At 32.9% G+C, this 15,729-nt stretch overlaps 1 protein-coding gene across 1 annotated transcript in view; it reads right to left on the minus strand.

Moving 5' to 3' along the window:
* LRP1B (LDL receptor related protein 1B) overlaps positions 1-15,729 on the minus strand; it is a gene marked incomplete at both ends in the record, with an annotated part of 936,568 nt that overhangs the window by 227,956 nt on the left and 692,883 nt on the right. The window contains 6 exon segments of the mRNA XM_083348746.1: positions 1,246-1,443; positions 3,342-3,587; positions 4,635-4,835; positions 6,778-6,958; positions 10,822-10,991; positions 12,020-12,100. Of these exon segments, the coding sequence (XP_083204872.1) occupies positions 1,246-1,443; positions 3,342-3,587; positions 4,635-4,835; positions 6,778-6,958; positions 10,822-10,991; positions 12,020-12,100 (1,077 nt within the window).

Here is a 15,729-nt window from a genome sequence, read left to right on the forward strand (position 1 = left end):
GCCAATTGATCCCAAAGATTACCTTTAGCTGCTATGATCAAAGCAATGATCTAAGCAGAAAAATATTTAGAATCTAATTCTGAATCTTTAAGGATACAGAATACATATATCATTTTTGATCACATCACAGTTAAGGCAAGATTTTAGGAACAGGTGGCTTAAATACCTTTTTCATTGTATGTATTTTGAATCAAAATTAATCTCAGATCTGTTGATACCATTTTTACATTTTTAAGGACATGAGTCAATTGATAGGGCATTATTGGAAAGTTCAGTTTTGTAGCCTGTGTTTGAAATATCCCAGAAATTTCCACTTCTTCAACCTTTGATAGAGATATGCTATAATGCTATAAGTTTTGATCCTGTCATAAATTTCATCAAACAAAAGGAACTCAAATGCTGAATCATTTGTTAGTATCTGAAAACAGAGCTATTGCATTATTCATCCTACATTTCAGATAATGGCTGTTGATCTACTATGGAAAGAAGGTTTAAAATCAGTTGCTTGGATTGCATTCTCCTTATGAACTCAGTCACATTTACTTTTATTGGATACATACATACATACATACATACATACAAACAAACACACACATACACACACTGCTAAATGCAGTATCTGTAAAAGCATGTACCACATAAGTGGCACGTATTTGAAAAATCCCAGTTATTTTTTAGATATTGAACAGAAAGACAAAAAAGCCATGAAGAAAATATTCAGTCACAAGACCCCAAACCCTCAAGACTATTTAGTTATTTGTCAAATTTATTTAGTTGTCCAACTTAGAGTGCTGATTCCAGGCAGCTTGCAACATTAAAAATCCACAATATAAAACCCCAAACCACTCCTGCAAGCAGCAACAAGCACAAACAAACAATCACTTCATCGGTTCATAGCAACCTGAGGTTCTCAAGCCTACTGACAAAATTATGTCTTCATATCCTTCTGGGAAAATATCAAGATGGGACCAATCTTATTTCTGGGGCAATTTCTTAGGGAGGGAGCAACCACTGAGCAACCACTGAGAAGGCCCTTTTTCTTGACCCCATTTTATTCAACTTCCCATATATAATTCATTTAGAGTATGTATTGATGTACATATTTACCATTTAACTAATAAAACATATTTGCACATATTTATAATTTATGTAATAAAAAATTTCCAGTTATAATTTGTTAATCCTGTTTCCTGAGTCCTGTACCACTTAAGTTAAAAAAAAAAAAAACTAAGCTCCATTTCATACCTCCAGTTTCAGAAAGCTTGCCTCTGTAAATTTTATCTTCTACTACATCTGTCCAGTATAGTAAGCTCTGATTGAAGTGAAAATCAAGTGCTATTGTATTTCTTAAACCAGGAACTAATAAGCTGTAGTCTCGTTTCTGCAGATCAATCCTTCTGATCTCATGCCGAATAGAGAAAATGATGAATGGTTCAAAAGGATCTGGGAACACAACAATACATTTTGTGGTTAAACCTAATCAGTAATAGGTTATTATAGTAATGAAATGTCAGATTTATCTCTAGTAGATTAGATGGGAGTCTATTAAACAGGTAAACAAGAATCAAGGAACTTTCAATATGGAATTTTATTTTAGGAAAGCTAAGAAGCCCTTATGAAAGAATTCCAGCAACTTTTATCAAAATAAGATACATATAATTAGTTCAATGCTCAATTACTGTGTCTTTTATTTTATTGGACAATCCTCTCTTTTGGATAGCCTGATTTTGATCCCTTCATTATAGCTAGATATATTCAGATTATTCTTCTCTGACCTTGAGAGGCATGGGGAAGTATGATGGGTGATAGGGGGCGGGCTCCTCTTGAACTCAATTCCAGTGCCTTCATCTAGCTCCATGTTCCAACCCCCTGAGGTAAATCCCATTTCCTGGTCAGCAAATTCTCAGAGGCCTAGGTTTTTGGCTGTTGATGCTAAAGGCCAGTACTTTAACTATTACACTACACTTATCAGAATTGTCTGACAGGACCAAGCCAGAGAATTTTATTGATGTATTTCTTGCTTGATTTATCTATATTCTGGAGAAGTGTGTTCACAGGAATTATTGATAACTGGAAGATAATAACCATTTTTATTCCAAAATATACCTGTATGACATGTGCAAAAGGTTTTTTTATTTAACTTTATAGTATACATGTATTCCCTTACTAATCACATATAAGAAAATAGGAAGCTTTTACTTCCCAATATTCCATTATTTTTCTTAACAAATATCTTTAATATTTTATAGATCATGGAGGCACTGACCATCCTCATCCCTTTCTTTAACCTGTTATTGTTTTACTTTATTTTTTTTATGAGAAATGCTCCATAAATATGATAACTCATTCAAAGAAAATGAAAAGGGCTTATGGCTTTGTTATAGAAGCCTAAAGATATAAATTTGATAATACATCTAATAAACATGGAAAAATAAAAGAAAAAGTCTTCAAAATGTTTTCTAAATACTTGGCCATCAAATAACTTATGCCATTTAGCATATGAACTACATGTAAAATGTTGTATGATGTAAAAAGTGTGTGGCTAGGTAGGTATGGCTGTGAGCATCTTCCTTCCTCCCCGCTCCTTTCCTCTCTCCCTCCTTCTTATTGCACCTTTCAAATTTACACAGTTAGACTCAAAAACAGTGATCCCCTACCATTGTGAGAATAAAGACAGTTAAAGAAGATACTTCATGTGTAGCCATTCTCTATAAAATATATATACAACTTTTGAATCACAAATTTCTTTATTATTGGTGGAAATGGAAAAATGAAATTGCATTTCACATATATCTACCAATCCACAGAAAGTCACAGTCAAATGCTTTCTCTGATCAGTGAGATTGAATCAAGAGCATTTAAATAATTGTTATCAAAAAAGTTGATGTAACAAATGAACTTTCAGAGAAAGGTATTAATTTGTTGCCACCCGTTTTCTATATTTGGCTTCTACAAACACTTTCATATCTAGACCACTATATTTTTAATTCAAGTTTTAGAAAAATATTTTTTTTAAATTTGTCATTCAATGGCATTTATCTTACATAAGAAATAACATCTAATGGTATAGGTTTTTTTTAATTAAAGGAAACAAAAAAGGACATAAATATTTGCATAAAATATAACTCAGTATCATCAAGTTCTGCATTGCATAATATCTTATACAATTTATATGTCTTCTAAATAGAAACAAATTGTGAAGCATCTGTATCAAAAAAGTTAAAGCTTAAAAAACCCAGGACTCCTTCTGCTTTTCTAAAGCAAATGGGTCATTTTGACATGGTAAAATTTTTGTAAGAGACACTTTGTAATAGTGAATAGATAAGTAAATGTCAACTTACCGATATTAGCACAGTTTTCACCATCTTTACTAAGTTCCCAACCTTCATAACAGGAGCACTTAACAGCATTTTTATGCTGTTCACATACTTGGCTGCATTTCTGATGTTTGGTGCAATAATCTACATACTCACAGGTCTTATTGTCTGAATTTAAGTACAGTCCTGGGGGGCATGAACAGACAATTCTGCCTCCAGGAACTACTGAACACTGGTGGCTGCATCCACCATTGTTAAGTGAACATTCTTCTGAAATAAGAATAGTAATCATTATTATTTTTAAAATAAAAACAGGTAAAAATGTGTTTCTCAGACATAAATTAAAATTTAATCCATTATCGCAGATATATTTTATAAGGTTAGTTCTGGTAAACTGCAGAATAAAAGGTATATTTCAGAATCATAGAATTCTTTGGCAATCAGTTCGCATATATAAATAATAAAGTCTGTAGGTTTAAAAATAGAGTAATATAAGGCAAGCTGGATGGTTTCATAAATTGGAATAATAGAAATTAAATTTATTAGGAATAAATATATATTGCATAAAATGTAGACCATGATTGCCTTTGCATACAAGTGCTGTATAACAATCTTCTGTATGTGTTAGAGAAGAGAACTAATGCCAGCTGCCCCGCTATGCTGTTTATTTTGTGTTCACTTTATGCTTTTCATTTAAATAAAAAAAATCTGGGAATGCATCATAATCAGAGTATGAATTTGTTTCAACATCCAATATACTGTCAGAAAGAGAAAAAATATGTGGTTTCATACAATTAATTTTATTAATTTTCAATTAATGCCAGATAAATTAGAGCTGCTGTTGGGGGGAGGGAGCAAAAAGGGGAAGGGAGGGGAGGGGAGGGGAGGGGAGGGGAGGGGAGAGGAGAAGAGAAGAGAAGAGAAGAGAAGAGAAGAGAAGAGAAGAGAAGAGAAGAGAAGAGAAGAGAAGAGAAGAGAAGAGAAGAGAAGAGAAGAGGAAACTGCTGGCCACCTGAAATGTAAGGTGACTTCATCCATTCTTTGAATTCTATTCATAATTTTGGTATATAACCATTTAGAATTTTTCTCCTTTGAATTTGTTTTTTTTTTAAAAAAAATGGACAGAATGAAAGCAGAGCAATTTTTCAGCATGGAATTAATTTCAACCATATAAAAGATATGATGAGAACATTTCAATTACCAAACATATTAAAATTTACATAAGGGATGTGGCTGGGATGGAAGAGTCTGGATACATTATCTAGGGACCATTATTTATTTATTTTCATATATCTGCATTTGTTCAAGTATAATTACCACAAAGATCATCTTCATCAGATCCATCAGGGCAATCTCTTATTCCATTGCAAAGCTTTTCAGGCTGCAGACAGATGGAAGTGTCATTAGCACATGGATATTTTGGTGGCCCACACATATAGCCTTCACAATTATCTTCATCAGACTGATCCTCACAATCAATGTCTCCATCACACAGCCAAGCTTTGCTAATACATCTCCCTTAAAGAAAAGAGAAAATAAACATATTGATTCCTTTTCTTAACAAGGCTAATTATTCTTTCATATTTTATTCTTAATTCCACTATTTTATAGAACTTCAAATGAAGCAATGTTAGCCATTTCCCAATTTTTTATTTCAGAGAGAAGCATATATTGGAAACAGCTATAGGGAACTACTATATAAATACTGTAAAAGCCATTTCAAATGGGAATCTTCTGAAACTTTTGTGAGATTTTTATTCTGTGTATGGAAAACTGCTTTTTCTTTGGGGAAAATAAAAAAATAAAATTAAATATTTTAAAATTATATATAAAACAAATCAATAAAATTATTTCTTTCTTTCTGCATGCCTGCTGTATTATATGACTAGATAGCTTAAGGATTTTCCTTTCTTCTTTTTTAAATCTTTTTCAAGCCATTTTGTGGGGAAATTTATGGACTTTGGTAAATATTAAAAAAAAGAAAAATATTTCTCATCTGAATTAACAAATGTTATAAGCATAATTATTTTCAACCCAATTGAATTGGATTCAGTTAACAGGGAACCTAGTTAATTGACATATATTGCATTTGATCTAATTATGAGATTCAAGTTTAAGGATGTGTATTACTGATTTTTGTTTCTAGAAGGAACTAGTGAAAGAAAAGAAAGCAGTTGCCAAATGGCCAATTACTGATCTATTATAAACTCTAACTATCTCAGAGCCTTGTTTCAGAATGTTCTTATTCAAGTTCTAAAAGATATGTCAAATTGTTCTCTAGGACTAGGTAACTGAGTATTTTTTCCTCTTTTCATCATTCTAAGTAATAAATTAAGAGCAATAAAGATAAAAGCTGGGATGCATATTTCTATTAATTTATTAATGACTATCAACTTTGTAAAATATTTTACCAATGTTGCATTGTGCAATATTGGTAAAAGTGGATTATGCAAATTGTTTCTAATCATGTACTGAGGCTGGAAAGAAAGGAACATGACTGTTGTTAAAACATTTATTTTTCTCTTTAATATGCCAGAAATGTGATCATGGCTTGTTGATAGGACTTTGAAATCCACAAACAAAAAGTCTGTTTTCCTCCAAGTAAATCTTCAGACAAAGCTTTGATCAAGTTTTCATGCTAAATGTCAATTGATGGTTAGTGTGCTAGCTATACCATTCTATATTTTATTGTATTTGGTAGCTACATGTGGAGAATCATCTTGGTCAACATCCACATCAATTTTTTACAGGTTTGGCAGACACTATGGAAATATATTCATGAAGGAATATATTAACTTTCATTTATAGTTATATAAATTGAACAATAAATATGCATGTATATGTGCTGATATAATCAGTTTTCCATTCACTAAATGATATGCACTTATTAATTCATTTTTCTTACAGGACATATCCAAGATGAATCAGGATAGCACTACAATTACTGGTTACCAAGTTGTTGGGGTTCAGAATGTCCCAAACATAATGAAAATTAAACCCAATTAAAATTAAATATTATTTTCACGTTATAGTGATTAATTGATGGAGTAGTTTATTTTACTATTGACATTTCCCAACACAGTACATAGTTAAGCCATGGGCCAAATAAGACACACTGAAGGAGGACATAGACAAATGATACAATATCTTTCAGCAGATGGGGCAGAGAGTGAAAAACCTAATAAAAATAACACATATGACCAAGCTAAGGCAAGAGTTATCCTGTGGTTGGGCAAAGAGTGTTGGTAAGATGGGAAGATTCTGAACAATGTTTTTGAAACAATCCTAAATTATAAACTTCAAGCTATAGCTTAATTCTTTCCATAAGAAACATGTAAAAAACCCCCACTCTATTTCAACTATAACAAGGATGATTCAAAGCCAAACAAGAAAAACAGTTCTACAATGCTAACAATAAAATAGTAGTTTTAACTTTGCATAAACTGTTACCCTTTAATACCTGTAGCCTTGCAGGAAAACTTTGTTTTGTCATCACATGGTCGTATAGTTCCATTACAACTCTTTTCATCACTGCCATCTTCACAGTCCTTTTCTCCATCACAGTGCCAAAGCTCAGGAATGCAGTTTCCATCAGGGTAGCATTGAAATTCTTTCCCACTGCATCTCCCAAAAGAAGCTATCTCTAACATAAAAAAAAAATACGATAATACAGAATCAGTTAAGAATTTCCCCCCCCAATATGCTTCAATTCCTACTTGGACACAGTCAAGGAAGTGATATTCAGTATTGTATTCTTTTTGTAAAGAACCACATTTTGATCATATAGAAAAGAAAAATTATACTGTTCTAACATTGAACCATATTTTTACCATATGGACTCAATTACACCTTAATATACGAGGATGTAAGTGCTGCTATTTATCTTTCTACAAAATAGATCATGAAAATTGTCACTTTCATCTTAAGCAACTTTCCAATAATTGACTTTTCCCCATTAATTACATATATGTCTATTCAATTCAATCATGTGAGCAGAGCCAGTATATATTTCTCCATTATAATGGATAAGTTTATTTTATATACTGTTCATAGTTTTGCACCAGTATGAATTTCACTGCAGAAATATAATTGGAACTATAGTGGTGATATCCATTTCAACCATTTGAGCTATCATATTATAAATTGTTCTTTGGCCAAAGAGACATTCACAGAATGAGAACATTTTTATGCGATAAGTGTAGAAGAATGGTTTTTTTTTTCCCAATGACAAAATCACAGATAATGAATGACAGATTTCAGCCTATGGAAAAGAAAGGGGAAAAAGAATAAAATAACTTTCATGATAAAAGCAGCAAGAAAAGACCAAAGATATATTGATATATCTTGATCTAACACCAAATTGTAAATGTGTTACAATTCAATTTCCATTCTCACAGCTTGCAAAAAAGATTTTAAAAATTCTGAAGTGGACTTGGAATTTGACAGTCATAAATGTGAAAAATGGTTGTAAAGATACATTCTCATTGCAAACTGAAATTGTGTCCATGAAAGCAGAACCAACCATTGTGGCAAAAACCAAAGAACCAGTGATTAGACCAGTTCTTTGGAATCGTTCTAGACAAGAAAATAGGAGATCACACATATCATCTGTCACTAATAAATGTAGAACTTAAGTAATATCTTTTGAGGAATTTGCATTCAGTAAAATTTGGAGGACCATACCTCCAATCCTGACATAATCCAAAGCTCCAAATATTATTCATTTGTCTCTTTTATACATATGGTACTTTTCCATTTAAAATGAAAGACAGGATGTAAATATTTCTCTCCTAGGTATCTAATGTTACAGTGCATGTTGAATTGTATGAAAGTATTTATTGAAACATAATTTTTAGAGTTGTAAAACTGAGTTCCAAAATATGGTACCATATGTATGGTAGTTTAACATCATGTAAAAATATAATCTGTGGATAAATACCAATGATGGTTGTTTTGATAATATTTAAACAGACATTCAATTGATATTAAAAGTATCACTATGAGAGAAAGCTACAAGGGAAAAAATGTATTATATTTTAAACCTATCTGGAATTTTCTCTTACAGAAAACACTGTAGGAAAAATATCTCTGGCTCTACACCACAAGAATAGAAAAAGTGGTTTCATTCAAATTAAAGGTTTTTCATTTTTGAAAAATTTCAGCTATTGAAAATGACTACAGATACATATTATCCTCAATAAAACTGAAACTACTGAATTAGGATTGCGTTGCATTGTGTAGCGGCTATTTACATTTCTGAACTGAAGCAGCAAAACAATTACTGAAATCTGTTTATGCTTACTAGAGTGTAAATTGAACTGAAAATAATAGGACTCACTGTACTTCCAAGCAAGAATGCACAAAATTGCATTTTTATTTTTTTCTAAAGCAATGGATTATTGGAAATTACACAATGGGTTTGGAAATCTATATTTCTGTTTGAGTGAGCATAGGAAAGAATAACTGTCAGAAAACAATCAAAACAAAAACAAATTGGTGTAGTAGTGTAGAAGAACCTGCTGGTTTGAAAAAAGAACTGAATCCCCTTAGAACAAAGAATCCAGTAAAAAATCACCGGAAGTGGGTGGAGGGCAGTTAGTAAACAGCTTGGAATAGGGCCAACTTTTGCATTAATCCTGTCCCATTTTCCTTCTTGGAATGTGACCCTGAATAAATCATATGCAGCCTATCCCACAACTCTCAGAGCAGGCATATCCCCAAAAATGCTTAAGGGGAGAACAGCAATGCATACCAGCTCAAGCAGAAGAAAACAATGTGCACCAACCCTGATTAGACCCTCTCTCTCTCCCTCCCTCGTTCTCTCTCTTTCTTCTCTCTCTCTCTCTCTCTTTCCCCTCTCTTTCTATCTGTGTCCAAGAGAAAGGGAGAGGGAGAGAGAGAATGAAAGAGGGAGAGAGAAAAAGAGAAAGAGAAACAGAATTAGTCCACAGGGAGAACATGTTGATCTGTAACACAGAAGAATATATATTATATATATATAATCTCAGATAAAGGGTATGACTGACTGATGAGAACAAAATAAGTTCGAAATGGCCATATCAGCCTCCCTAATTCTTTATTAGCAATTTGAATAATTTACACAAATAATGAACTGTCATAAGTTGTGACTATAGCCTGCGGATAGCCTTGGAATAGGCTGAAACAGGAAAGAAGATTTAACTAGCAAGGTATTCAAAGACTTGATAAATACTTAACACATATATCTCCCTTGCTTCCTACCTAATAAAGAGAGAAAGAGCCTGTGGCCTAGAGGTTAAAACAACTGCCTAATATATAATTAGCCCAGGTTTGAATCTCAGATAAAGGGTATGACTGACTGATGAGAACAAAAAAAGTTTGAAATGGCCATATCAGCCTCTCTAATTCTTTATTAGCAATTTGAATAATTTACATATATATATATATGTGTGTGTATGTGTGTATTACTTAAAACGTTTTGCAGTTCCTTTCAATGTAAGCAATTCAAAAAAAATAACAAAAGTGGCTAAGCATCAAATAGTACTGACAATAAGAAAAAGAGGAAGAGATTCCTGTGTTCTTTTCAGAGGTTGCACTTATTCCTATGAATCACAGGTATATTCTTTTTCACTGAAAGTGTTGTAAAGTGTTAAGCAGGACAAAATGCTCATTTATCAGATTTCAGAGTCCTGAGACCATTGCTGAAATATATCTGATAACTTGTCTAGCAAAAAAAAGTATGATAAAAAAAACCCCAAAGTTTCACTATTTTTTCATAATTCAAATTCTCCTTGAACAAATTATACCAAATAAGGAATCTGTAGCAAATACTAGTTAGGATCATCATCAGTACAGAGACTGCTATATAAAATATGCAGTATATTGTTTTTATAGATTGATAACTCTTTCTACTACCCTAGACTATCCTTGAATATGCACATTCCATCCAAGCAAATTGAAGGAAACTATATTTAACATATTGTAGCAGAATTTTTAACATAATATTCTTTTCCTCTTCTTCTCATTTAATAATAGTTCAAACTACAAACAACATATTTGAAATTCTGTACTGTTATATTGTTTTAGTTAACTAAAGCAAAGTCATATTAAAAATCAGGACTGGTTCAAATGATTTTTGTGCATCCCCCCATCATCATGCATAGTACAGAAATATTTTCCCTCTCCCAGACAGTAAAATACAATATTTAATTTTAACCCCCCCCAAAAAAATCCCTATCATGCTTTCCTTTTATCACTACCAAAAAAAGCTGCATTTAGTGAATTGTTCACTCACTTTATATTAGAAATTATTTTTTATTATGACCAAATTATAGCTTAAAATATATTCTCAGATGTGTTTTATATATGTATCACATACACACACAGAGCCCCAGACCCAGACACCCAGACATCCAGACATCCACACACACAAAGATAGATATTCCTATCTTCATTTGACAAAGGTAAGCATTGTACTGGAAGTTGATAGGCATTTTACTAGAAGTTGGGAGAGGAATATAAAACACTGACCTTTGGTGCAAATTGGTTTAGTTTCATCACTGAAGTCTCCACAGTCATTGTCTCCATCACAAGCCCAGTGACCTGGAATGCACCGGCCAGTAGAGCACCTGAACTGGTTGTCAAAACATGAATGAAGACAGTCCAGTTCATCACTCCCATCACCACAGTCATTATCTGCAAAAATGCATGAGTATTTTATTCATGGCCAATTTATTACTGTATTCAATAACTAAGCAGTAACAGTAGAGTCACCTTTTTATTTCCTTCAGTTTTGTAAAGCCTAGAATAGAGTTAATATATAAAGTTAGAATAGAGTTACTCCAGCAAAATAAGATTTGTATGATGGTGAAGGTACAGAGAGTACATAAGTAGGAAAAACAGCTAACAACAACAGGTCACAAAAGGTGATCACATGATCCTGGGACACTGCAACTGTCATAAATGCATGCCAGTTGCCAAGCATCTGAATTTTGATTATATGACTATGGGGATGCTGCAACAATCGTGTGATATATTGTTTTATTTTACTTTGTGGTTTAGGGCATTCAATTAATATATTTTAAGCTGTGGGATAGTAATGAGTGTGTGTGTAACTATAATAGATCAATCAAGCTCCACCATCAATTTCTTTTTGGAATAAGTATAGAAGCATATAGAAATAAGTGAAGTAAGTGATATTAGAAATAAGTAAAACAGATAGAGATAGATAGATAGATAGATATAGATAGATAGATAGATAGATAAAGAGATATAGACATAGATATAGATAGATTTGCAAATAGCATATACAATATCACAAATATTTAATTAACAGGAGACATAATGGTTTAAATAGTATTCTGTCACTTTCCATCTTCAAGTAGGTCAGAAATCAATAATATAATCCTATGCATCATACTTACATGATTAATTGGTAAATTCTTTAGTACATATTTATCTTCAGAACATTAGGTCACTTTTATAAGATTTAATGAAATCAATTTTTGTCACTCCTAGTGTATAATTAGTGGATTGGATGCTAACATGGAACCTATTACATGAAACTTAACAGGTAACATATAACATGAAAGCTAATTCCTACCACCATTACATAAAACTTTCAGCCTTAGCCACTTCAGGGTTGGCTATGATACAGGGAAGCTGACTAAGATTCCTGAAAGTTAGACAGAAACATTTGTGATCAGAGTTGAGTTGATTCTTACCTGTATCACAATGCCACTTGTTACTAATACATCTTCCATTATTACATATAAAATGAATCAGTGGGTCACAGGTTGGGAATTCTAGAGAAGAGAAGAGAAGAGAAGAGAAGAGAAGAGAAGAGAAGAGAAGAGAAGAGAAGAGAAGAGAAGAGAAGAGAAGAGAAGAGATTAATATATTTACTACAATATAAAGGCATCTATTATTTCATAAATTTTCAAAACAACTGTTATTACATTGCTAGCTGTGTCATCTAGATATTATGTAATCTGAAACAAAAAAGGTGTTTGTATGAATATAATATAATGTGTATATGAATATAACATAAGATAGTCCTCAGTTTATGACTTAAGCTGACTTTGTAATAATGCCGCTTGGGGGTGTGAAAGCCCTAATAAGCAGGCATATACATAGAATGAAGGCTACTGCTAAGTTTGTAAAGCCGCCCTGAGTCTTCGGAGAAGGGCGGGATATAAATGGAATTAAAATAAAAAATAAATAAAATAAAAAATAACTGGAATTGAAAACGTGGTCATAAGTCAGAATCAGAATAGAGCTGAAAGGGACCTTTGAGATCTTCTAGTCCAATGCCCTGCTTAAGCAGGACACCCTATACTATTTCAGACAAGCGACTGTCCAGTGTCTCCTTAAAAACCTCCAGTAATGAAGCACCCACAACTTCTGATAGCAAAGAGGTGCCACTGGTTAGTTGTCCTCATTGTTAGGAAGTTTTTCCTTAATTCCAGATTGCTTCTCTCCTTAATTAGTTTCCTTCCATTGTTTCTTGTCCTGCCCTCTGGTGCTTTGGAAAATAAGTTGATTGTCTCCTTTCTGTGGCAAACTCTCAAATACTGGAATACTGCTATCATGTTCTCCCTAGTCCTGATTTTGATTCTATGCCACTGTTTATACAACCAAGGATTGTACTAGCTTTTTTGGCTGCTGCTGCACACTTCTGGATCATATTTAAGTGATCATCCACTATGACTCCAAGGTCCGTCTCAGTTACTATTTTTGAGCCAAGTTTTGCCTACTCTTGTACTTGTGCCTTCTGTTTTTCCTACTTATGTATCAAACCTTGCTTTTCTCCACATTAAATTTAATGTTGTTGGATAGGGTCCACTGTACAAGTCTCTCAAGATCATTAGGGTCATAAGTCTAGGCACCCACATGGTAGAAGAGATTTTAAAACTTTTTTTTGCAATGGTTGTTAAATAAATGGGACAGTTGTTAAGCAAATATAGTGGTTGTAAGTGCAAATCCACTTATTTGCATGGTTGTTTTTTGTTAGAAGCTGACAAAAAACATTGCAAATTACAGTCACATGACTACAGAATGCAGTAATTGGTCAGAAATCATGGGGGGATGGTCTGATTATTTACAATGGATGGGGGGTCTTTATGGGTTGTTAAGCTCCCATTCCATGCATTTGTAAATGCAAATAGTCATTAACTCAGTAGTCATAACTCAAGGATTAGCTCTATATTAAAAGAAAATAAGTACAGTATTTTGCTAAAGCATTAAGCACAAATGTTTTTGATTACACAAATTCCTAAACTGTAACTTTAAAGAAATTTCAGATATTTCTGATAGGAATAGCCTTTCATAGCATACTAAAGGTATACGAAGCCTAAAACATGAAAACATCACAGGAATTGTAACTCCTTCACAGCCTGTAGTGATTTGGTGCCCCTATGGGACAATGGTGTAATTCTCAAGGAATGTTTTATAGCTATCACCACAATAATAGTTTGATGTTTATGCTAAACATCTGTGATCTTATGCACTAAAAAAAAAATAAATATAGCATTAAGAACGAAAGAACAGAAATAGCATCATAATAAAGAAGTCTTGTCACTACTGTCATGTCATGATGCTTTTATATTAAGTTCAGAATGAAAGTAGAAGCAAGAAAGATTAACAAAGTCACTGGGGGGGAGGCTTTACTGTGGTGCTGTTTTTGCCATGGGAATACTGACAATTATTTTATGGGTAATAAATGATCAACAATGACCTAGAACCCTGCCTCATCCTAAAAGTATTCTAGCAATGAAGGGACAGGAATTGCTTAGAGTTCCTGAATATTGATTGGCACCAAGCATGTGAGGAAAACATAATTTTGTGAACGTGAGAAACAGTGGTAGCAGTATAGTTGTGCAAAGTTCAGATTTAACTGATTTGGAATTAGCAGAGCATCCTTGTAACAGTTGACATAAATGTTGAAAGAAATTGTGTGGATTCAACTGGTTCACAATCTTGGGAAATTACATACTTAAAAGAATCCTGATTACTGTTACCTGCGTGCAATAGTCATGCACTTTTCAAATCCAGTCTCATCTTTGGGATTGGGATTTCTGCACCATGCTAACTAGTTACAAACAGTTTTTAAATTATGTAACAATCAAACATTTCTCTATATCTTTTTATACACTGAGAAGTAATGATTAAAAAAAACAATGGCAATTTAATGGAAAGTTAGGAAGTCTCTGTGAAATGAAATGGAAATGAAGCGAGCTAAGCACAAAGACCCCTGGAGTGGCACATGTGTGTGTGAAAAAATATGTGTCATTATGCTACTATACAAACTACACCTCTTACTGTATGTGCATGTGTTACATCACAACACATACTCTATCACTTTGGCATCACTATAATTAGGAACAGTCACCTATAGGTATGCATCATAATGTCCTGAGGTCCCAAGGGGCCAGCAGATATTTCCTTTGGTGTATGTCAAGATCACCTTCTATTCTGAATTTTTACCAATTCTTTTAGTTAATAAAAATAAAACCATATGTACTTGCTAGCTTCCATCATATCTTTTATATTCAAGACTATCTCTTGAGCCTCATATAAGGGCTAGAAATATTCTTAGAAAATAAAAGGGTGAGTAGCTGCCCATTCCCTAGACAAAGATAAGATGGGGAAGCTAAAGCCTTTGGGAAGTGAGGGTTAGAGTGAGGTATGGTATAATCTCTCTGCTTTATGACTGGTTACCTATCGTGCTAGTGGCCTTTTGGTAAATGCCCAAGGGTGACATGCTGTCAACATTCCAGATATGTCCACAAAACCAAAAATGGTGCTTAGCCCAACCTAAGAACATTTTATAATGTATATTTGGCTCAAAATAAGATTACTATGGCAAATATGGTATTTTTTAGGAAAAAAGACAATAGAAAACAGAATATGCTTGGATTTTCTGCATTAATTTAGCTATAATTGGGGAAAAAACAGTAAACAATATCCAGTGTCAGTTATTAAAACTGCTTAAAGGTCATGTTCTGCAGAAAAAAAACTATTAATTTTCAAATACATTTATGGTGGACTGATTTAATGCATGAACTATTTATATAATCAAAAATTTACTATATTTTGAAATGTCATAAATGTTGAGCTTAGTTACCAAAGATTTTCAAAAAATATACTTTTAGAACTAAAATGCATTTGGCAAAATTCCAATTTTCAAAGACAGTGGTTCATTGTTTAGAAATATACAACTGTCTCCTATTTCTCTCTTTTTCTCTCTTCTCTCCCTCTCTCAGACTGGTCAAGTTTCAATAAACACAAAGCTCTGAAAACTTATATAAATATCCACTAATTCAGAAATTAATCTTAATTGGACAATTTTGCTCACTAGCTTCTGTAAGCTCTTTATCTACACTATATTCTTGGAAAGTCCAATTTTATAATATTCTCATATCTTTGTCTTCTA

Source organism: Vipera ursinii (assembly GCF_947247035.1).
Source record: "Vipera ursinii genome assembly, chromosome: 1".
NCBI lineage: Eukaryota > Metazoa > Chordata > Lepidosauria > Squamata > Viperidae > Vipera > Vipera ursinii.